The 24,707-nt window shown below is 44.2% G+C and overlaps 2 protein-coding genes across 2 annotated transcripts in view; one reads left to right on the forward strand and one right to left on the reverse strand.

Annotated features, from left to right (window-relative positions):
• The window catches only part of CCDC158 (coiled-coil domain containing 158), a 34,900-nt gene that overhangs the window by 6,507 nt on the left and 3,686 nt on the right, over window positions 1-24,707 (reverse strand). Inside the window, 18 exon segments of the mRNA XM_039550456.1 lie at window positions 4,127-4,206; window positions 9,679-9,799; window positions 10,848-10,955; window positions 11,721-11,822; window positions 12,258-12,470; window positions 13,432-13,499; window positions 14,356-14,507; window positions 16,228-16,353; window positions 16,857-16,949; window positions 17,898-17,924; window positions 17,926-18,057; window positions 18,781-18,893; window positions 19,014-19,166; window positions 19,919-20,108; window positions 20,803-21,285; window positions 22,185-22,382; window positions 22,934-23,050; window positions 23,698-23,812. Coding sequence (XP_039406390.1) covers window positions 10,879-10,955; window positions 11,721-11,822; window positions 12,258-12,470; window positions 13,432-13,499; window positions 14,356-14,507; window positions 16,228-16,353; window positions 16,857-16,949; window positions 17,898-17,924; window positions 17,926-18,057; window positions 18,781-18,893; window positions 19,014-19,166; window positions 19,919-20,108; window positions 20,803-21,285; window positions 22,185-22,382; window positions 22,934-23,050; window positions 23,698-23,812 — 2,359 coding nt within the window. The 3' untranslated portion in view covers window positions 4,127-4,206; window positions 9,679-9,799; window positions 10,848-10,878.
• Window positions 5,735-7,363, forward strand: STBD1 (starch binding domain 1). Its single transcript, XM_039550458.1, has 2 exons — window positions 5,735-5,971; window positions 6,090-7,363. Exons 1-2 carry the CDS (start codon window positions 5,735-5,737, stop codon window positions 6,897-6,899), a joined length of 1,047 nt encoding a protein of 348 aa, XP_039406392.1. The 3' UTR covers window positions 6,900-7,363.

Consider the following 24,707-nt stretch of genomic DNA (forward strand, 5'->3'; position numbering starts at 1 on the left):
AGCCTTAATTCTCAGTATTTAATATCTTAAATATAGGCCAAAAGCAGAGCTGGGCCCTAGCATGGGAGCCATTAGGCTTCAGCACAGTCTGCAATACCTTGTGTAGGTCAGCAGTGTCCCGTGGCACCAAGGGGAACACTTTGGGGAAGCAAAAAAGTGCCCCCGCCATGGTTCTAGCATGTGACTGGGGCCTCAGGACGGAGCCACTGCATCGGGTGCTGGCTCAGGGCTCACCCTGCCCTCTGACAAGACTGTGTGGGAAAGGACTTTCTGCTTTCTCCTGTCATCAGGCCCAAGCAGCACATGACTAAGTGACTAGTGACATCCCCCCTCACACACTTAACCCGAGAAACAGGAACTTGCGGGAACAGAGTCAGAACAGGACGCGCAGATTTGATGGCAGCAAAACTGCCCTTCAAGGCACATGAAAGATTCCTGAGATTCCTGCTGCTGCCTTATTTTATATCCCTGGCTTTTTATTTCAGGAAGGAAAAACATGTATCACCAGTGAAGGCACCTCCCTGCAACTCTGTGATGCCAGACCTGTAATCAAACTTCAGGTCATGAAGATAAGCACTACCATCACAGCTTACTGACCATTTGGGAGAATCCTTTCCCAAGGGTCCCCACATGGTAAACAGCCAGGCAACACAGAAAACAACACAACCCTCCCCCCCACCCCCCTTGGAATTAAATCATGTGATTTATAAAACAATACCATTTTCTTGCAGCTTTTAGGAAAGCAGCATCTACAATATGGGGGCATCAACACACATATTCAGAATTTCTAAAAAGGTTTGGCCTGAGTGTGAAATTATACCACACTTCACCTGTCTTTTATTCTGCATTTTCCTATGAGCCTGACAACATAAAGAATCCACATGGAAGTCAAAGCATGATGTCTCCAGGACGTGAGACAACCAAGAGAGGCTGTCAGCAGGATTTTGCTGGAAAATCTCATTTACGGTTCAATTTCTAAGAGCTGCTGAGTACCACAACTTCAGTGAAGTCTGAGATGAGCTTGAGACAATTTAGCCAAATATGTTATACATTGGTTTATGCCTGGGAGGAGGTAAAAAGCAACGGGCACCAACCATGAAAGGGCACCTGGAATGCAGCTGTACCAGCTGGGGAAATGGAGAATGAAGAACAACAAAACAGAAAGTGTGACTTGCACAGAGTGACTAATAAACTGAAAAAGCTGGCAAATAATGGCTCATGGGAAACAAATCTAGGAGGAAAAGGGATATAGGGAAAGTTGTCATTGACACTACTGTCACAGTACAGAAGTCCAGAGAAAGCACAGGAAATGCAGTAAGAGAGTGGCAGGGCAAGCAGTAAGCTCTACCTCAAACCCAAGAAGGAATTCCAAGTCAGTTGACTATGGGTAGGTGGGAAAGAATGGCATCAGACCTCTTAGATGTTTTGAGTCAGCTAAGCAAGGATGAAATGCATTCTAATATGGAAAAAACAGCAGAGCAAACTCAGAATCACAACCTGTGTCCTTAAAAATACACGGAAAACCTGTGCGCTCTGTGCTTCTCAGCCTGGGTAAGACCTTGGGAGGTGACATCTCTGTCCAGGCTGGGTCACTGCTCTTAAAGAAGAATGACACCAGGCCTCAAGTGGACTCCTGAGGTCCCTTTTAGCTGCCTTCCAGATTTTAATGGCTGATAATGGAAAGCAGGTCTGGATCTGGGGTGTCCTCATTACTAACCAACCACTCTTCAAGAAGTTAACAGCAACTGAGAGTAAGCATCTCTCTGTTTGGGAGGAAGCGCTTTTCCTGCCAGCCATACTCCTCCTGTGCCACCTGCTGACTGCTGTGCATTGTTGCACAAGAGTGTCCAGTGTTCACAGCTGAGATACTCCAAATAATATGGGAGAGGGACGGGGCAGAATGCCAGTCAGGGTCACGGTTTCCTCCAAAGTGCATGAATACTTTGCCCTTCCCGTTTTTCTACGTGCTTGGGTGGGGATCCAACACAGAAAGTGTCAAACAAATACCTGGAAAATCTCCAGGGCATCGGAGTCCTGAATTTTAGATTTTAACCTGGCTCCTAGGGAGGCTACTTTAGCCAAAGCTCTGTGGGTTAGGGTTAAGACAGGAAAAGGGGATGTGACATTGTTCCGTTTCCCATCTCCTTTTAACACCTGACCATTTCCAGTTAAACTAGAATAGGAATTCTTCACACTGAAAGGATCAGTGGTGCTGAACATGGTTATACCGTGCAGTAGCTGCAAGGGGTAACTCCCAAAGCACATTGCTGCAGCACCAGCACTTGGCATCTGTTCCAGCAATAGAGCTGCCTGTGGCACTTCTAGCTGCCCCCACAGCACAGCCACAGGGAGTAACAGGGCTCCCGGATTTGTATTTCTTACTTACTCACATTTCCATTTTGTTCTGTCGCAGAACTGCAGGAAGCACCGTACACACACAAGGCTTTAAAAGCATTCTCTCCCGGGGATGAGACAGTGGCCAGGCTCACAGGAGCTCCCTAAATACACCCCCAGCTGCCTCTGTCAGAGCCAGCACAGCGGGACAGGAGCACACGGGTTGCGCCGAGCACGGCATTTCTCACTGGAGATTCCCCGTCACCACACTAGATGGCACAGCTGAAGGAATAACAGAGTTCCTCTGAGACACTCTGCCCATGGGCTGCGCTTCCCAACAACAGCTCTGGCTGCTGCCTTGGCCACAGAGCTGGGAGAGTAAATATCTGCCCTCCTGTTTTGGTTTTGGTTCTGCAATGTGCAAAGGCATGAGGCTTGAGGCTCCTGATCTTGGGCCAGCCAGCTGGGAATTCAGCAAAGTCACGTGTGGCTTTTCCAAATACTCTCCCACTTTCCCAATGCTCTCCCACTTGCTGAGCAAACAATGGTGCAATGGAGCCTTGCTCACAAGAACACTGCTCTCCAAACTAACGCCACATCAGTAATGACTGCGAGAACAAACTGAAGTCCCGAATTAATTAGAAACAGAATTGCGTCCCTGAGACTTGAAGAATTTGTTTCCTTTTCCCTCTATTGTAAAGACACCTTGCTTGGTTCCGATGAAAGCTTTAAAAAAAAAAAAATCTCAGTTACGGTTTGGAGCATTTCTGTTTATCTGCTTTGGAAATCCTCTTAGGAGACAGAGGTCTCCAAGTTCTACAGGATGTGAGCACTTCAAGAATTCCTAGAGGAGATGGAACCAAAGCCTCCAAAGGGATGTTACTGTCCACAATGGTCCATGCATTTGCTTCAGAACAGGAACCTCAGCCCTCAGTGACCCTTCTCAGTTCCCCCCTGTGCACCATCTGTGCTTCTAACACCTGGTAAGCAATCACCAATTCGGGAGTTTCACCTTAGTATTCACCCAGACCCTTGTTTCAAAAAAACAGGAGATAGCAAATAAATTCTAGGCATCCTAAGAGGAGTTGCAAAGCAAACAACTCAGCTGCTGCCTGAAGAGGCAATCACTGTTACAGGCACGAGTACCACTCACTACATCCACACAAATCCACGCTGCCTCTGAAAGGGAAAGGTCCTCTGGGGACTATGCAGGACTCATCTGGGAAAGTGGCTTACTGAGCTGTCTTTCCCTGCCTGGCTGTGCAGCAAGCTTGTGTCTTTGTCACAAACTTTGTGACTTCCTCTTTTTCTAATGATCCAAATAGATTTGTGGTAACAACAGTCACCCTGAGCACTCACAGCAATTGGGGTGCTTTGCTTTAGTTTCTTCTGCAGGTACTGGATGAAAAAGTCTGGCACCAGAAGAGGCCTGAATGAGCATGGAGATGAACAGAAGCAGGGGAGACCTCTGCTCTACTCATTAAAGCAGCACCCTGCCTTTCATGCTGTGCATTTCTGTATCTTCAAAATAAAGTCTTCCTTAAGGATTCCTGCAATAGTCTCTGCTAGGCTGTGTTTGCTTGATGTCTCTTCCTTCCTAAGCTGTTTTATCAAATACGTTTAAGGAAAGAAATGTGGGGTTAGCAGCTCCAAACACTACCCCTCCATCTGTGCTGAGGGCAGGCAGAAGGCTGCCCTTTTAGTGTAATGCTACAATAATTAATGGGTTGTGTCTGCTCTGCTCCAGGGAGTGACTGGGGAGTTTAAATGGCAGTGTGCACATAGTACTTACAGAACAGCAGTGTGTAGGTGCCCTAACTGGCAATCCCAGCTCAGCAAGGTGGTGCACAGGCACAGAGCAGGGAACCGGTTCTGTTTTGAAGGAAAAAAGGAACATAAGTAAACTGCAAAAATACCACCTACTCTGCAAAGTTTCGGTAGCTAGCACAGCTCATTACAGCCAAGGGTCTGTTTTAAGCAGCAAGGCTGAGCTGCACCTTGAAGCACTGACAGAGCTAAAAGAGAGTGCACCCAAGCCCTCAGTCCCTGAGAAAGTGCCCAGGCACATCCTGCCTACTCAGGTCTTTCCTTCCCCTGTGTCACTGAGCAGGAGATGTGAGCAGTGCACGTTTAGCTCATGCCAGGACACATGCCAGACAGCCAAGTACCAAAATAAATATTTTGACTTAAGCACCAGCTCAGCACTTTGCTGGAGGAGATGGTTCCTCAGCTACTGTGGTAAGCAAAGAAAGGGAAGATATTTAGATCATGAATTCTGTGTCTCTGCACTGCCACCCTCCTCCACGTCAGCCAGGGAGCTGCCCCATGGAGGCTGCACACTTGTGCTTCTATAAATTCGATTGACATTTACTGTCCCGGTAAGCTGAGGGAGAGCTGCTCTGACACGGAAAGATTAAGAAGTTCACACACTGGAAATAGACTTATTGGGACATCCACTTAGCCATTTTCTTTTCTAATGAGATAGGGGGCAAAATCTCATCATGGGCTTTAGAGATCCAGTCATGAGCACACCTTTGGTCAGATAAAGAGAATGGATTAAAAACAGGCAGCAATCAGAACCGAGTGGAACCGCCTCCCCTCACTCCTTCCCTGGTGTTAATCTTTGGTGTTATAAACATTTTCACAGTTTGTCACTCCAGAACTGCCAATTCAAAATACAAAGCCCCAATGTGCATTTACTAAATTTCTCAGGTTTCTAGTAAGACTTATCTGTATAACCTCTCAGTTTTGAAGTAAGGTCTGACATCATCACTTCAAGAGTAGTAAAATAAAGGTAAATTTAAATAAACATCAAATATCCTCTGCACTAATGGACTCTGAAGTCCTGGTAGTCCAAAAAGCTTCCTGAGCATAATATAGAAGCCAGGAAAGCAGGGCCATGTTAAAGAATCCAGCTGTAGTCATTAGAGTATGATGAAGAGGTTACAAAATCAGTAGTGAATTCATCTCATTTCTCAAAGATACTAGAGCAGGACAGGATTTTTACCAGCACAAGCATTAAAAATACCAGCAAATCCATCCCTGTCAGCACACCCCTGCTGAAGCATCTAAGCCCACCAGCACTGCTAGAATTAAACGTGCCCTGGGTGACCCTGCCTTGGCAGAGGGCTCGGACTAGATCATCTCCAGAAGTCCCTCGCAACCCCTAACAATTCTGAGAGAAGGCAGAAAAGGTGCGTGCACGCGTGAAGACTCGAAACTTTCTCCACCCTGACTTTGGGAGTTTTTTCTGACCTGCCCTTCCTTCCACCGCCTCCACGGCGCGGCTCAGCCCAGCCCCGCCCGGCCCGGGGCGGCTCCTCCCCCGATCCGGAGCCCGGCTTAAAGCGGCGCCGGGGGGCGGCTCCGGCGGGGTCCCGCTGCTGGCAAGCGCCCGGCCATGGCCCGTGACCGCGGCCCGCCCGTGCTGCGGCCGCCCGGCGCCGCCGCGCTGCCCGCCGAGCCCCGCGGCTGGGGCTGGCTGGGCGCGGGGCTGTGGCCGGCGCTGCTCGTGGGGCTGCTGGCCGCCGTCGTCGCCTGGCTCTGGTACGGCGGCAGCGACGGGCGCGGCGAGGCGGGCGGCGAGGAGGCGGCGGCCGGCAGACAGGGGCCCCGGCGGGGAGCGCGGCGGCCACAGGTACCGGGATGGGGAGGCCATGCTCGGGGTGTCTCGGGCTGCCCGAGCCTGCGAGAACTGGGGTTTGCCGGCGCTCAGCTTAACCCGTTGCCGTTCTCCCTAAATGTCTCTTGCAGAGGATGCTGCGCCGGGCGGGGAGCCGGTGCGGCGGGAGGTGGCGGCTGCTGCCCCGGCCGGCCCTCCGAAGCCAGGAGAGGATCTTGCGGCTGTTCCGAGGAAAGAGCTTAACCATGTCCCGAGCGGTGCAGTTCCGGGCGAACCTGTGGAGCTGGAGCAGCTGATCCCGAAGCAAAGTGTCATGGACTCTGGGGAGCATCCAGCTGGTATGGCCGGCAGCCAGGCAGGCGAACTGGTAGCCCAGGTGGGACAGGCGAGTGACGGATGGTGCGTGATGAACTTGGCAGGAGCCTCTGACGGCGACTGTAAGGACAAAAGTGAGGAGCAGCCATGTCAGCCAGCTGAGAGTAGGGACTTGGACCATGAAGAGTGGGAAGTTGTTTCTGAGCATCTGGTCGAAGGGGAGGATGGCAAGGATGGCAGCATGGAAGACTCAGACAGCAAAGAATGGGAACAAGGAGACTGCTGTGATGGGGACTCGAAAGCCAAGAGAGTTGCAGCCGTGCCCCCCATGTTCCAGAACATCCACGTGGCTTTCCGTGTGCACTACATCACCCACTCCGACGCACAGCTCATCGGTGTCACGGGGGACCACGAGTGTCTGGGCCAGTGGCACAGCTACGTCCCCCTCAAGTGCGACAAGGATGGCTTCTGGTCCGAATCCATCAGTCTGCCCGTGGACACCCGAGTAGAGTGGAAATTTATCTTGGTGGAGAATGGGAAGGTCAGACGCTGGGAAGAGTGCAGTAACAGGACCCTAGTGACTGAACACGAAGATCAAATTGTTCATCAGTGGTGGGGATACCATTAACGGGAAGGTGGAAGCTGCTGATCTAATGGCAGACCTGCCTAGGTGAATCATCGAGCCCCTAAATCTCAGCAGGGCTCCCCTTCTTCTCTAGGAGACCCTCTCAAGTGCAGAGCTCTGGAAATCCCATATCAAACCACATGAGCAGCAGATCTCTGCCCTCCCCCTTTAGGAAATCTTTTGGCAACCTGAAAAATCAACTTCGAGTGCGTGCTGAAGAGACACAAGGTAGGCTAAGAAGGCATGAGCAGCATTCCAAGCACCTGCCTGTCCAGGTGGATCTGGACCCTGGACTTGAGTTAGTGTTACTTTGAGCGGGGCTATGGGATGCATCTTGGTAGCAACTGCTTGGGCTTGGGAAGCGTACTGGGAGGTGTGGCTACCAACACTGTAACAGGAACTTAAGTGTTGTAATTTATGTAATGTATTAAGTAAACAATAAATGTTTTCAGATTGACAGTTCATTACCAGTTGACCAGTGACCTCACTCATTTTGGTAACTTTGATCCAAGTGAGCCACTTGACCTGAAATCTTAGTGCTAAGGAACTGCTGAGAAGTGGCCCTCACTCTTGGGAGTAACAAAAGGTTGAACCCCAAAATAGTTCCTTTGCTACCCCATACTGTCCAGCAATCACCTCGGCTCAAATGAAAGGCTTGGCAGACAGCTCCTCTCCTGCTGAGGGGAGAGCAAAGGTCAGAAAGGACTGTCCTGGCTTAATGAATTACTTTGTCAGGGTGGGAGCAGGCTTTAAAAAAAGCCTGGACTGCTGTAATGGCCAGGGAATAGGGTTCTGGCTGGAACAGAGTCAGGAAGCATATTCTGCCTACTGAGGAATAATACCAGAGTATTGTTAGCAAATACTTAGCTTAAACTTGTAATTATTTTTTTAGACCAGGCTCTTCAGTTTGAATTTATTTTAAGTTGTGGCCTTCTAGTAAGCCAGATGAAGTAGAATACTTCCAGATGGTATTTTTATATGATAGAAGCAGAAAGCTACTCTGCTTCCCTGCTTTTCATACTTCTGGGTACAAATACATGCTGCCACTTGAGCAAGCTTCTCTTTCCATAATGCTGAACCAAGCTCTGGCCTGCAACTAGCCCTTCCCTAGAGTGAGCTTGGTCTGGGAGAGCAGAGTTTTTAGGAGATCTGCAAGTATACAAATGAGCACTTGGATTTGGAAGATTTACCTCAAAAAGCACATCACTGATCTAAACACCTTTGCTAATTCCTTCCTGCTCTGTGTGGTGGAGCAGTCTGAATGTGTGAAATAGAATGGCTTTGGTGAAAGACTGGAAGATGAGCTTCAGAGGCTGATCTCATGCATCTGGTGGGTTAATGGGCATCCAGGTGGTGGGACAATGCTAGAGCTGCTGGAAAGAACAAGTGTAGAACATGTTCTTACTGGGACTTTGATACCAGCTGTTCAATGAGAGTGGGTTGGGCTGCCTGCGCCTGCAGACCTAGCCACAAAATAGCTCAAGGAAGTCCTGGGGGAGTGGGTATTGAGGGGACAGTGAAGAGGGAGAGAGACTAAGGCCAAGGAACAACTGCACGGGCAAGTTGGAATTTTGATTTTTATCAAGTAAAACAACCTCAGTTGCATTCTTTGCACTTGTCTTTTCTAACAATAAACCGAAGTGGCCACTATACCTAATACACAGCTGCAATAGAAGATGAACTTCAGAAATCCCTAAAGACAAAGCAAAACATTTCATTTCAAGGTGATTACAAATCTCTTCCCCTCTAATGCAAGCTCTTCAAATAGTGAGATACTGTCAACTTAAAAAGCACTTGTCACACAGCTGCTGCTGCCTGAGCGTATTTATACACACGTTTGAGGCTTGGCTGAGGAGATTAACTGTGCTATTAGATTAAGTTATTCACCAGAAAGCTACTTAACCTATGCTAGAATAGATCCTCTAATGCAATGGTGAACATGTCAAACAGACCAACCCTGAGAAGCCTTTCAAATTGAGAACAATTTTTTTTTTTATTAAACACCGTGCGCTTTGATCCCACAGACAACTCACAGTCCTCATGATTCTATCATCTTGCTGAATGATTGGCTGCAGTTTCTACAAAGATCTGCACCCAACTCTAAATTATTATGCCATTCACATCACTGCTTGCCCAGCAGGACCTATGCTATGTAAACTAAATGGTTCAGGTATGGTGAAAGAAAGAAATCTGGCTTTCAGCTTTTCTGGAGGAACCTATCAGTATTTTCTCCAGGTTGACAGGGGTGTTTTCTCATTATTGAACAATCTATTTGCTAAAAGGTGAAGGTAGATTTAAACAAAGTTGTTTTGCTGCATGAAAAAGATGCTGCTGGAATGGCTGATAGCTGTCTAATACAAGGTCCTGGCTGTGAGACCAGTGAAGTGAAATATGACAAACAACTTACTGTTGACATTCCTGCATGGATCTAACAGCCAGTGGCTGAGATCTCCAAGCAAACAACAAATTGTCTCACTCACAGCTTGGCAAAGCCTGCAACCACAGAGCTACCTCTAAAGTTCACCTGCTCATACCCCTGACAACAAACTTGGGACAAATGAGACAATTTGATTACTTTTAGGTGAAACACAAACTATTCCTTTTTGTGAAGTAGTTTGGTGCACAAGATGTTGAATGCTGCAGCTGGATGGTGAGCTGTGCAAGCAGCCTGAGGGGACTGGGCATAAAGCATTTTAAAGTCTCCTACAAAAACCTTCACTGCAGCTTGTTTGTTTCACAAAACCCATGCCCATCCCACGTTCTGTCTGGGAGTTGAACTCACCCTTTCGGAGTCTCTTCACATATTGGCCTGGTATTAGGTTTTCTCTCTGGGGGGTTGGCTGCCATCTGGGGTGTCCTTGCTGTGGGCAAGCTTGGCCTAGCAGTCCTCCTGTGCCATCCACCTGCATGACATGGAATAACAAGTGCTGTCAGGGCTGCAGAGGCCAGCATGCATTCAGCTGCTCTAAAGCTCATATGTCTACGAGCCTGCTCCTTGCCTGCTGCTGGTGGCAGGGGGGAAGCCCAGACCTGTCCCCAACTCTGCTGGATTCCAGCAGAAGGATGTTAAGCTGCTGTTTTGGATTGGCAGATGTCCCTCCCTTCCCTCTGGCTCTCTGACCCCTCCACCTGCTCACTGCCCTTGGGACAGGGCGGCAGCTTCAGAAATTCTTTTTAGCTTTGCTCCTTATCACAACTGGGAGTGCACTTACTGGTGACCTTTCCCAGGGGCTCTTATGCTCTACACCTGACTCTCCTCTTAAGAAAATTTTGGTAGATTTGTCCAACACACGTGGCAAGTCCAAACTGTGATACATGAACCATCTAAACCAATCCTTTCATTTTCAATGCAACCGATTCCTAGGAAAGGGGAGATGCTTTTATTAATATTTCTACTGAGCTTGTTGCGAAAACTATCAGAAACTGCGGAAAAAATTATCAGGAAATCTAAAAAAGTTCCTTGAATTAAAATACTCTTGGCAATAACTGAGGACAGCTTAGGAGTAACTCACTAATTTCTTCTCCCCACACAAGACTCGAACTAAAGTTTGATGAGCCCATTCTGCTTAAATGAAGGTACAGTAGGAATGTACATGGTAGGTACAGTATGGAATTCAAACTTAAAGAGGAAGACTTTAGCTTAGATATAGGGAGAAATTCTTCCCTGTGAGGGTGGTGAGGCCTGGCACAGGTTGCCCAGAGAAACTGTGGCTGCCCCATTCCTGGAAGTGTCCAAGGCCAAGTTGGACAGGGCTTAGAGCAACCCGGGGTAGTGGAAGGTGTCCCTGCTCGTGGCAGGGGGTGGGACTGGATGCTTTTTAAGGTCCCTTTCTACTCCTCCGTACTTCCTGCTCATTTAAAATAAGAGCTATAAACAAGAGTTAAAAAACTGTGAGGGCTTTTATTACTAATCCTTAAAAACGTAACATATTCTAAACACAATGTACCTACATGAATGCAATCACTAACGCATACAGCGCCTTCACTTGCACAGCTTTCTCTCCTTTTCCTTGGACTTCTTTGTCTTTGCCTCCTGAGTTCTGATCATCGGTGACGTGGCTGAAAACAGCAGAAGAATGGATTAGCTGAACACCACCTTATGTTCAAAATGCTGAGGCCTCTGAAGCTTCATCAAGTCCTCCCATAACAAGTTAGGCTGTACCTACCAAACCCTTACAGATGCAGCTTTAGTTTGCAATTCTTTATGTGAATATAGAAAAACCACTGAGGATATTAGTGGTGGCAAAGAACAAAAACGAGAACACTTACCTTTGACTTATATAAATAACTTGATTAGTTTTACCTACATCAGGTCACTTGTATGTCCCTGACACAAATGCACTGTGTGATGAGGGGATATAATAATTTCCCAAGTATGTGCAATCAGACTTAAAGGGGCAAAGGGGAAGAAACTGGAATATGCAATAAAAAAAAGTGCAGAGAAAAGAAATCCCATCTCATTTGGCATCCTGCCATCCCAGGAGCTCATGCAGCTAAAGTTTTGGAAATCTTGCAGTTTCCATGAAAGTGCCATTGGCTTGTTAAAAATTTCCTATAATTGGCCATGACAGCACACGAGGACACCTCTGAGCAGCTGCCATGTTTGACATGTTAAGGATCTTGAAGCTTATTAGAGTTAAGGGGCATTGTGGAGTTAATCTAATTACCCTCCCGGGAGCAGGATAATGGAGAAGTGGGTACTGCTAGTAAAACTAGTGTGTGCTAGTAAAAGCACAGCTCGTGCTTTGCCAGGTACCAAGAACAGTTTCTGGAGAGTGTGTGTTTTTACAACAAAACAGGAATAGTTCTAGTAAATTCTGGCACCTTTTTTTTTTATCTGTAACGACTCCACCAGGTTTTGCAGGCTTTCCATCTTGTTCTGTAGACTCTTTGGTGTGGGCTTACTAGTTTCCCTGGACTGAGAAGCTAGGGAAAAAAAATAATAATATCATCATCAACAATAATAAAAAAGGCCATTATAAATTACCTAAACATTCCCTTTAAACTGAAGTTCTAAGGAAATAAAATCTACACCAACATTCTCAGTAAAACCCAGCACTTTACTAAATGTGTTACAGGAACCACAACAGCTACTACAAGTATTTGTTACTGTGGATATTGATGTCAAGCATCCTTACAATCTCTTAACCTCAATAAGGCAATTGACCAGGCCTTAAAATTAGTGGTGCGTGGAATTTATCTTCTCACTGCATAATACATCAATTAGCTGCTGTGCTTTACTCACAATTCATTTATCACAGAATAAACCTTCTGCTTGAACAGAACTGAGACAGGGTGAAGGCACTGGCTGGGAAGAGACCCAGCCAAGCACTTTGGATCAGGAAATGGGACTGGACATACCTATTTGTGGGGCTGTGAGTGCTCCCTCCAGAAAGCCAACCTTCCCTGAGGCTGGGCTGTGCTCTGGTGAGGCAGCAGGGCCAGCTGCAAGGTCATCAGGTGGAGTAGTTAAGAGGAAATGTACTGGAGATCTTGCTCTGTATCTGCCCTCCTGAGAGACTTGCCGGGGGGAGGACGTGTAACGAGGTGCTGCTGAGCAGACGGGTGAGTTTCCTAGGAGATGTCCAAGCAAAGAGTAGTGAGCACACACCTGAGGAGGGATCCCCCTGCAAGCAGGAGACTAAAGCCTCCTTACCAAACATGCTTGATTCTATTGAAGTCACTGGCATGTGAAAATGTCTTTTTTTCTCTTCTCTGTTCCATGTTTACTTCCCAAACAGGGAATATCATGGCTGCTCACAACCCAAGACTCCCTGTCCATTACAAACGCCCCATGCTGAGCTACTTCCAGTCTTCTATGTAAAAAAGCCCTACTTGCAGCTGTTTTGGATACTAGGAAAATCCCTGGATGCTGCAGTTGGTTTGCTAGAAGGCTGATTTTCTTGAATACTCACAGGTACAAAAAGAGTACCCAGAGTAGTTACTCCTCACAATAAACAGAGCCTATCTCTGAAGCACGGTGGCTTAAATTCTACACAGGGAACAATATCAGTGTCTGCAGGCAATTTTCACAGAATGGATAATCTATGGGCAAGAAAAGAAAAGGTGGTTAAGACTCATATCTTCAAACTCTCCTTCTCAAAGCCACATCCTTGTACTTCTGTTTAGATTACAAAATTCATGTCACCACAGTTTAAAAGGTACTGACCATCCAGTACCTGGAAGGAAACCAACAGCATTTGTTGATTCCTCTCAAAAGCACATCCGCATCCAAATATCCAGATAAAGAACTCAAGAGCCTAAATTTGGGCTCCAAAAATGTGACAGTGCTATTCATGCTAATTACACAAGTAACATGGAAGTTATCCATTTTGGGTGTGCGGGTATCAGCCTGCAGGGAGCTGCTTTGCAACAAGATACAGATTTTGCAGCAAGTGCACTAGAGACTTGGTAACAGCACCTGCTAACAGGTATTTGAGTAAATTCCTAGGAAAAGATACTGCATTGGGACTATATTTTTTGTAATATTCTGTAATGTTCCAGTTTGACATCAATGCTGCCAGTGAAAACTTACCAAGGGATGTAAAGAGCAGGGAAACATCTTGGGACTGAAGATCTGCAGGACGTGAGCAGGCAGGACCCCTGAAAGCAAAATGAGGGCAAAACCTGCATTCTGGAAGAATTATGCTAAAGTTTGGTCATGCTAGCCAGCATCCACAGTGAGAATGTGAAGCTCTCATATGGAGTCTCCAGGTCTTACACACAGAAATTAAAAGCAAACAATGCAAATATGTTTTGGAGCTCTTTCTTAGAGGGATGAAAGTAACACGACAGCTTTGTTTTATAATTCCCAGGAAGCTCTTAGCATTATGAATAAAACAATACAAACAAGTGCAGGACTGGGGCTGTATTAAAAAAGCCTTAGAAACAGAACCTCAAATGAGTACTGTAAGAAGCAGGCTACTCAGCTAAGTGAAAGCACTTCTCACTGTCCTAAAATGTGCTTTTCCACCATGCTTGCAAGTAGCAGCCTCCCCAGCTGCAGTTTTGATTTAATCCTAATCAAAATTCATGAATTACATTTTCCTTTATGAATTATCCTTAAGTTCTGGATTAGAAGCATCAGAATTTGTGCTGTATTGAATTTTTCAACTCCACTGTCATTATCATGTGTTTGGCAAGAAAAAAAATTTCCTGCATTTGGATATTTACATATGGCAGGAAAAGAAGAAAGCAGTTCTGAACAAAAATAAAAGCAAGCACTAAAGGCAAATGTTGTGGGCACCTTCTATTTCCCTACCACCTAAAACATCTGAGGAACCTGGCAAACAACAGAAGCTTTGGAAGCTTCCAGATTATCTCAAGGTTACATATAAACCCAACCTTCTTGCAAAACCACGTCCCACTCTGCTCCTGAAACACATCAGGAGCCAGATCCCAGTTTCAGAGGGCACTATAAGTACACAGCACACAACAGAAATAAATCTATTATTCTTACACTGCATTCCTTATGGTTGTTATGGGAGATTGTCTCCTACCATTGCTGCTGAGATCCACAGAGGAAATGTCACTGTCTGAACTTGTTAATTCTTGAAGAATCCTCTTTATATCCTGCAATGGTTCTTCCTTCAAAATGTCCTTGGAAGGCATCTGAAATGAAATAATTCAGTTAAAAATATTTACAAAGGCACTCTATTGTCAATTCTTACCTCAACTCATCCAAATGCACATACTTTTCCCCCCTTTACTCTTGTTTTGTCCCTTTTAACCTGTGACCCCAGGTATTGCTGTAGAGGGCACAGACACAGAGCTGAAGGGAGACACAGGAGCACTTAGGGGTGTTTTCCAGGCACTCCTTCCTAGAGCAGCTGAGCTGTCTGCAGATACAAACCCCTTTACTGCCACAGCCACCGCAGAGATGAAGTGCAATATTATTCTCATTTTACTGCTCAGGACTTGAGGCAAAGGCCTGGTTCAAAGAACCCTTTCTTTCAGTGAAACTGGATTTTTCAGCATTTCACATGCTCGAAGCACTGCTCCCACTGACCTTTGCTCCATCTGGGGATGGAACTGGTTGGAAACATTTTGCTACCTGATTTTCATTGAAAAAAAACCAAAAAAAAGGTAATTTTCAATGGCAACACAGTGGTTTCAGCAGGGCTTATATGGGGAACAAATCCTCAGCTTCATAATGGGTCAAAGTGATACGGAGTCAGACCAAATTCTCCTTTCCCACATTCCAGCTAGGAAACCAGACTATCACCCAGGTAGAGTCTGTCTCAAGCGTTGGAGCTGCTTCATTTCGTACAATAACTAATGATGCAGGAACGAAGAAGATTAAAGTAGACTTTGATTCAAGTGCTCCTGCAACCTGTTGGGTCCTCACTGTGGTACTAAATTAAAAATCAGTCCTTTCTCCTTCTTTATCTTCAGAAGTATAAATTGATTAACTCAGAGAAAAGAGAATGGGAGTGCCTGATGCTGCAGGGATTTCACAGAACTAACTATCCTTTGTTCCTTGATGTAAATGTTTGCCACCACATCAGGAAGTAAACCAGAAAATACTCCTGAAAAATGCCTGCACTAACTTGTAACCTCCTACAGATTTTGAGCTTAAAAGTGATGAAAATACCAGGGAGATACATCAGGTCACTTCTGAAGATTTATATAAAATCTATAAAGAAAACAGCTAAAGACTTTTTTTTTTTAATGGGAGATTAGAGTTGATATTTTCTTTCATGAAAAATGAGAACAACACTAGAATTTTATTTAAATCTAAATGTAGATGTCCAAAACCAAAGGGAAGAACAATGATGTGGATAAACCAGATCAAAATCAATGATGGCCAGCTTGGAAAAAGATCTAAATATCAAGCAGATGATTAAATGTATCAGGAACTATGTACAAATCTATTTTCACTGTCAAATGTGATTTACAGCAAAAAAAAAAAAGAGTGAAAACCAAACTGCTAACAGATCAGTACCTTCAAATTTAATAGTTCAGAAATGTTATTGGTGGTAGAGGTAAAATAAACTCTTAGCACAATCTATAGGATTTTTTAATTGTCCCATTGTTTTTTACACACACAAAAAAAAATCTGCAAGGCACATGTGAAGCTACAGAAAGTCATTTCATCTTTGGTAAAATAAACTCTTAGCACAATCTATAGGATTTTTTAATTGTCCCATTGTTTTTTACACAGACAAAAAAAATCTGCAAGGCACATGTGAAGCTACAGAAAATCATTTCATCTTTGGTGTTAGGAATTTGCTCTTGGGCACTGCTGAGCAGATGCTCTCCCATGTAGGAAGCCCATGTTATTTTTACTGTTCGGGACGTGCTGGCTTCCCATGGCGAGGCAGGCACTCACCTGAGGGGCAGAGCTGGGCAGGTGCAGGGCAGCTGGCTGGAAAGCCGAGTGTAGGTGGGACAGAGGCACAAGGTGCCGCAGCTTCCCTGAAGCAGAAGCTGAGGAGTAGCCTGGGCCCTGCAGCTCCTGAGGAAAAACAAGAAAAGCTCCCCATCTTGGTCATTCTTCCTCTGAAGCACTTTTTGTATTGCTTATGTAGAGTTGTATTTTGAATATAGCACTTTGCTCCTCTTTCAAAGCCAGCAACTGGGGTGGGTCAGTAAAACTGATGATATTTTTTTATGATAAAACTGCAGTTCCCAAGGTACCATTCATTTAGAGCAGTAGTCTCACTGCAGCCTGAATAGTCCCTGGTTATAAATAAGGCAGAAGTTAAAAACATCCTCTATTCATCTCAATAGTAAAGACAGGGATTGTACTCAGTCTATTGTTTTGTTGTCCTTACTGTACATAGCACTTCAAAAACCTGGAATTACGGACATGGGCAGCACTGAGGAATTCCACACAGAAAAGGGTTCCAGAACACAGACTTGTCAGAGTTTTTTTCACTAAAGAGTGCTACACCTAAAGTCAGGCCCCAAAGCAAATGCACCTAAGGTTAGGCCCGTGCTTCTCAGGAGAGTACTCACTCTCACATCCAAGGTGTGCTGCAGCCTGCAGCGCATGGCTTCCTGCTCCTGGCACTGGATGATGCACTGGCACTCCGCAAACTGCAGGGATGCCTGCAACAGAGCACAGAAGGGGCATCAGTGAGTTGTGCTAACTTCCTGTGGATTACTCTCTTCCCTGTCCTCTCTTGGATAAAGAAACAAGGTGCACACGGGGATGCTGTGTTTCTCCTGCTATCAGCACAGAAATACTGCAGGATGCCTTTGCTGACAGGCTCACAAAAGCAGCTGGTTATACAACCCTGGCAGCCATAACACGCACACCAGAATGTCCCAGAAGGGATAATATCCTTCCAGGGCCAGTCCCAGACCTACTGAACACCTCTGGGATTAGAAGATGCAACTGAGACAAAACTATACTTTTTCTTCCTTAAAAAATTTACTCTGGAAAGGGGCGAGAATATCTATACACTACAAGAAAGGTAAGCTTCCAGTGACAAAGACGTAAAGTCAGAAATGCTACACTTGGCAGGAGGTATCACAAGTCTTTTGTCATTTTTTAAAGAAATTTGAGAATGACACCTCACATAGAAATTTACATCCTGCCAAGTTGGAATCGTGAGAGGACTCTTCTTTCTGGAACAGCAGCAGCTTACCTGCAGGGCATCTGGGATTTCTGTGCCAGTCAGACCAGACCTAACCTTAGGGGTCAGGTATGCCAGCATCAGAAACGTCACCTAAAAAAACTAAAAGGCAAATGAGACAGCACCATGCTCTTTAAAAATTCCCTCATATGGAAGAATAAAGAAAGCAGCTGTGCCCAGAGTCAGCAGAAGGTTCTACAGCCTGTACAATACATTTACTTTAAATTCCCTGCAGTTTAGATTTCCCAGAGCTACTACTAAGGAATAAATCAAGAATTCTCTTAATGAAAATAGAAGCTTTTTACCAATAAAAAACTCTTCAGGTGAGGATCTTACAGCACATGCGAAAAGAACATATTAAATCCAACCCTTCTCTTCCCAGGTGACTGTAGAGAAACTGAGGGTTTCCTTAAATTACCTTATCAAGGGCTGTCTCCATCTTAGAATAGTTTTTCTTTCAGCCGTTTGTCTTGTGATCTCAGGATCTCCAGGTCCCCAGCAATCCTGATATTTTCTGCTCTAATACAGCTCAATTTTTGCCTTAGTTTACTATTTTCTTCTCTGAGATAATACTTCTCCTGAATTTAAGATGAGGGCATAGTATGAGTCAAAAATGTATAAATTATAGACATTTGTCTTCTGTAAATTTATTTTAATCTTTGAAATACCTGAACTAACCCTTTGAGAAGCTTCGATACTGCATCGTAAGGTTAAGATAAGGTTTTGTAACAGGAAGAAAGGCCTTACAAGGGAAAGTGCAATTGGACTGGTCTCAGTGAAGCAACATCTCAGATTTTTGATCCATTTGAAACTGGAATTTTAAGCTTCAGCATCCACTGGATCCAAAGCCAGCGAGGAAGTAGGATAGGTTATACTGAACAGACAGAAATGATTGTTCAGTAAACTACAGCTGTTGGTAACTGAGTGATTTGTCACAGAAAGTGAAAAAGGACTCATTGTGATAGACAGACCCTGACAGAGAGAGTTTACATCCAGAACTGCCTCAGAATCCAGAGGGGAAGCACCATGGACCAGGGTCAGAAGGATATAGAATGTGTAAGTTGACATTTTTAGGAAGAACTGATATGTAAGAGCCTGATTCTCATTGCAACTGCTCTCATTCTTCCAAGAGGAATGAACATAAACTAAGACCTGTCTCTGCACAGAAGGCTGATTCCCACGGACACCAAGTGAAACTATTTTTGGTCCTTCATGGGCTGACTGTGCTTTTGCCCACGCATTTCTCCCAAGACAAATCTCTCTAAATGCAGTGCAATACTTTTACATGGAGCTCTTGTGACCTTAGCTGCCTTTGCCATTGCCTCTTCCAAGAATTTAATCTTGCTCTGTAGTGCATCTGTCTGTCCTCTCTTGGCTGTGATCTGCTTTTGCATTCTCACTGCAGCTTCCAGAGCTGGAAAACACAAGGTAAATTCTCAATAAACAACAAGGATTATGACTGCAATACTTACAAAAATTCTCTTGCTGATACGACAAGTGTGTGTGATTTTTGGGAAGTTCAATCCGTAGTTACCATTGCCATCAGATCCCTCCACAGTCTTTAGAGCAGTCCTGGCCTGTTTCAGTTCAGCTTGGGCCAATTTCAACTGCATTTTCAGTCTATTTGCAGTATTTGCCATCTCCTTGATTTCACCCTGGTAATTCCTCTTCAAATCTTCAAATGCCTCTGGTGAGAGTAAGTAAAGATTGAAGTTAGAGTGACAAAAAAATACCATTCTTCTAGACTGAGATTACTGATCTGCTGCCAATTTGTGATAAAGGAAATGCTCCCAAGGGGTACTTTCTGAGGGTTCAGGGGTGTGCAGAGAGCAAAGCATGTGACCAGCAGCATCTGGCCAGCTGCTGTGCAGATTTAACTGAGAATATCCTTGAATGTCAGTGGCTGCTTTGGATCCAGATCCTGCTTTTTGTAAATTTTAAATAATATATTCATGTTTATATACTTTAAAAGTATTTTATTTTTTATAATTTTATACACCTGTACATATTTTAATAATCTATCTTGATGGGTTTCCCACACACTAGTTGTGAAAACATCGAAGTTGAAGCATCAACTTTTAATAACATTGTAGCAAATTTACAACAAAACAAAGTTTGACTGTACTTAGGTATCACTCTTGAAAAAAAGGATCAAATTCCTATTCTGTGATTTACCAGATCTGCATTTTTCATCTCCTGACTCGGGCAGTTTTAACTATTTTTGCTCCTAGGGAGATGGGCCGTAAAGATTGTGTTCCCCCCTTCAGTGCCAGAATCCCGCGCCATGACACAGCTCCCTGGAACAATCTGACCATCCTGTGCTGGCAGGAACCTCGTGCTGTACCAGCAGCCATATTTGGAGTCAGCCAGCAGGCTGCTCTTTTATTTTTAACATGAGCCCAAATTAGCAGCTGTGGGAGCAGAGCTGAGGCTCCCTACCTGCACGGCCAGCTAGCTCCCTCTGGCCAGCCTGGAGCTCCTGCACGAGCTCATCTTTTTCCAGTTCTGCATCGTTCAGTGCCTGGAGCTTCTCGGTGCATGTGTTAACCAGCTGAGCCTTTTCCAGCTCCAGCTCGCTCAGCCTGGCCTCCATTTCACGTATTCTGGCTTCTTTCTCATCCTTTGCACTCTGCTTACATAAAAAACAATTATGTGTAATATAATTATATAAAATAAGCACAGAGATGTGTGGATGCCACTATTTAAAATCTCAGTTTGGGGCAAGAAAGAAAACCAGAGTAAAACAGACCAATTACTTGTGTGAAAATTGCTAATCCAGGCAAAGAGGGTACAGCAGAATTGGATCTGAGGGCTTTAAAGAATAATTAACCTTACCAGGTGTAGGATATGAACATAATTTCCATCCTCTTGTAACAGCCCCATCATGTGCACTCAAATGCCTTCTCACAAAAGAGGATGAAATTCCCTGTCTGGAGTGATTTTTCTTCTCAACATGCTGACATGCATAAGGCTACCATATCCTGTATTTCTTGTCTGAGAAATAACCAGTGTCCTCAGTTTGGAATTCTGAGTGCTGCCTGTCTGCTGCTTCTCAGTTACACTTGGTATTTCTGGTGCTGTTCTGGTATGCACACTCATCTCACCGAGGGCATTCCAGCTCTCACCAGCCTTTTGGCAGCTGCTTCTCACCAGAGAATTACACATTTTTTGTGGTAAAGCTGTAATATTATCCTCCTCTGCTGTTAGAATTCCAGGGGCATTGCCTAACGTTTAAAACCACAGCATCAGCACATTAAGGCAGATTTTAAACCAGAAGACATTTATTGTCATAAAGAGACATAAATGCAGCACTGTTTGCACACCTTAAGCTCTTCTGCTTTGAGTTTCCAGTCATTTATTTCTTTTTTCAGCTGGGATTTCTCCACTTCCATTGCTCCAGCTGTTTGACTGTGCTGGCCCACGATCTGGGTCATGTTATCCATTTGCTTTTGGAAGAGCTCAATGATCCTTTCCTTCTCGAACACACGCAGCTTCAGCGTCTCACACTCCAACTGCACCTTGTGTAAGCGGCCCTCTTCACTCTTCACATGCTGGACCTCCTGCATCCTGCTGCCGAGCTGGGAACACAGCTCCCCGATTTCCTGGCTGGTAGCCCCAAGGGCTCTCTCCTTCTCCTGCAGACAGGTTACCAGATCTGACACTGTTTGCTCAGCAGCCTCCAAATGCCTCTGTTTGGCTGCAAGAGCTTCCGTGACTTTGCCGAGTGCTTCCTCGGTCATCTCCAGCTGCACAGTCAAAGAGGAGAGTCTTCCAATGCTTTCATTTTTTTCCTCAATTGCAGCCATCTAAAGAATAACAATACAAGGATCAACCAAGGGATTTGTTTACTTCCACCTTTAGAATGTCCTGGCACATTTCTGGACTTCTGTAGTACATCTTCAACACCTGTACAGATTTTTGTACAGAAAAATAAGGCCAGGATGCTCTGGCTCCTCTCTCTCCCTTTTAATACCCAAGTAGAATATAATTTTTTTTAAACACAGGAAATTAAAAATATTACACTGATGTAACAAAAATGAATCATCTGGCAATATTAGGACAAAATTCAGAGCACTTAAGGCTAAAGAACTTCAAGTGATAAAACTCAACTGGCTGCACTGTAAAGTTGGGGAAAAACTAATTACATGAATAATTTATTACTGATTTAATTTCTGCAAGCAGCAATATGCACCATTTAAAGCACAAAATACTGTGATTCAGAAACCAGTAATAGTGCAAAGTAGAAACCGAAGGAAAGAGTGAACTTCCTGGTGGGAGGGTTTTCAGCAGACAATGGATTGAGAAAATGTACAACAATGTGTGAGTTAGCTCATGCCCATGGTCTGGTAGAAGATAAAGGAATCAACTGGATCTTTATTCATAATGCAAAGAAGGTTATCTAATCACAGCTCACTTTTGAGGGGTTGAGGTTTGGAAGAAAGGAGAATGTAAAGGCAGTGTCTGCTCTGTCAGAAGGAATTCCAACACAGCACTCACTGGTTCATAAACACAAACTTCATTATGTTTTCATTAGATACTGCATCAAGTAAGGCATTATGAAGGCCTTTCATTTACTAACCACTCTTACAGATGCTCACTGCTGAAAATACCACATTCTACAATTTGTTTGGTAGATCTGGTAGCATTAAACTTTCTGGAAATATACAAAAAGTCATGTTGGAGGTTTATAGTCAAAATCACCAACCTGGCACTCCATCTGTCTGCAACACTCCATCCTCATTTCCTTCAGTGCCCTTTCCATGCTCTGCAGCTGCATGTTTCTGTTGTCCAGATGCCTCCTGAGCTGCTCCATGGTGATGCTCTTGTCTGTGTTCTGATCCCAAAATCGCTTGTTCTGCTCTTTTTCTAGGCTTAGTTCTATCTCTTTTTTATGGAGTTTAGTCTAGGAGAAATTGAAGTCATCTCCCTCCTGAATAAATAAATTCAGGACTTTTTTTGTTATCTTAATGATAATTTAAAATGTAAATTATGTTAAAAACACTAACATACACATTTCAGAGCTACTAATTTCAACAATATGAATTTAAAGTGTGGCCCAAACTGAATTACCAAAGGGCATTTCTTCTAATCATAACTTTTGCTGTTGTTTACTGCCTGAATATTAGATAAATCTTGCAAAATATGTGTTAAGGGACCAAGGCTCCTCAACAAAGGGATCTAAACTGTGAGGTTAAAGTGAAAGTGGCTCAGCATCTTGATATGATTTGCATAGGTTTCTGCAGCTTTGAATTTATGACAAAGTCAAGTCTTAATTCTGAATATCCCTCATTGCTATTGGTAAAGGCCCTTGGGCCTTTCACAGCTAATTCAAATTTCTAGTTAGAAATAATCCTCAAAGTTAACTAAAACAAGCAAGGTGCAAATCTGAGCACCGTCAGTAAGGAGAAGCTTTTAGAAAGCAAGAGTTTTTTCAATAGTGTCACTTGTTTTTACCAGCAGTTGATGAATCTGGTCATCTGGATTTCCAGATTCTTGGCCATGTTGTGCCTGGTCTGTCTCCGCTTCTGCTGCCTGAGAATGAGCTCGGTGCAACTGCTGCAGGTCTTTGACCTAGAAAAAGGCAAATATTCATGAAGAATTATCTTAAAGCATTCTATTTTAAACAGTACATTGGATTTCTTCTAGTTTTCTTCTAGGTTCTACTTGAAAGAAGTACAAATGTTATCTTTTGTCCAAGCAGAGTTATTTCCCTGGGTGTACTCATAAATGTGATGTCTTCTTTTAGTGATTAAGCTCAGTTTTGTTTCAGAGTTAACTGAGGTTCTGGAGAGTAATTTGGCTTCCACCCTGATCCAGAGCTCTTCAGAAGTTCCTTACCCACACCATAAACACTGACTGGAATGGTAAAACAACACCTTAGGAAAAAAAGAAGACCTTTTTTCACAGAGGAATATTCCTTCACCATGACTACATTCAGAAATCTCTAGGCAAACACGTTTTGTACCAAGTGGTGTTCACTCTCTCTGAAAGGAGGCAACTTTTGCCAGCGTGTGAGATGATGGACCAGCCTACAAGGCTATTTAATAAAGATACTCTTATGTGCAAAGTTTAAGATAATGTAACTTATCTTATTGTCCACACAGTTCTTCTGAAGTAATCCCTCATGAAAAAGACTTCCCTCCTGTCTCTGGAACATTTCAGCTCTTCACATACTCATTTTCACTGGCACCAGTGCTAATGGGCAAATCCATACACACCTTGTTTTCATGGATCCTCTTGGTTTCTCCTGACTTGGAATGGAGCTGACCAACTGTGGATTCCAGGTGACAGACTCGATGTGAATGCACTGAATTTGGGATTCTTGCTTGTCCTCTATGCAAAGTTTGAGGTAGAGAAATTAGAAAAAATGTAAGAACCATCAAAGAAGAAGCAGCCTCAGTCTCCTCATTCTCAGCCTGCCTAACACATGCAGGTTTTGTTTCTTCTCTATATTGCGTGCTTTTGTGGGGTTTCTGTTTTTTCCCTTTCATTTCACAGTCTGTGCAACAAGCGCTTCATTTAAACAAAAGCACTGAGAAACCAAAAGAATAGGGCAGAGAGTGGAGTGTAGGAGCAGCTAACTTTCTCTCAAATTAAGGTTACTCTTAACATTTTCTACACTATAATCAGAACCCAGACTTAATGATCTGTCTCCATCAGGCTTTAGATGCTCTTCCAAGCTGCAGGCACTGTCAAGCTTTACGAGGCAGTGCTGCCACCCCCTGCTCAAGCCCATTTCTTAGCTGCTCAGTCATCTTCCCGAAAGAAAACAATTTCATCTTGGCAAATAGTAACTTCTTTCACTTGTCAGAAATGTAATAATTTCTACGTTCTGTTATTAAGTATCAAGTTACAGATACTTTTATTTTGAAGGGGTTACTCTATAACTCAAGTGGAGGATGTGACAAAAATTAGGAGGTCTCAAACAAGGAAGGACAAAACTCTTCGAGAAACCAGCAAGAAAAAGGTGATTTAACCACCAAAATTACTTGCAATCTTTTCCTTTAATGATGGAACTGGTGTCCCAACAAATTCCACGTGTCCATTTAAGTGACACTTAAAAAAGTAAGGTGCAGAGATGCTTCCAAAATAGAATTTTTGGTAAATAAACCAGAAAATTGTCAGCATGGGAGGAAAAAGCAGCAGAAAATCATGAGCAAATAAACATCTCAATGGAACAATTACTGAAGTCCTCAAAAACATTGAGGATTTGCTAGCCTGTGGTCAC

Source organism: Corvus cornix, chromosome 4 (genome assembly GCF_000738735.6).
Source record: "Corvus cornix cornix isolate S_Up_H32 chromosome 4, ASM73873v5, whole genome shotgun sequence".
Classification (NCBI taxonomy): Eukaryota; Metazoa; Chordata; class Aves; order Passeriformes; family Corvidae; genus Corvus; species Corvus cornix.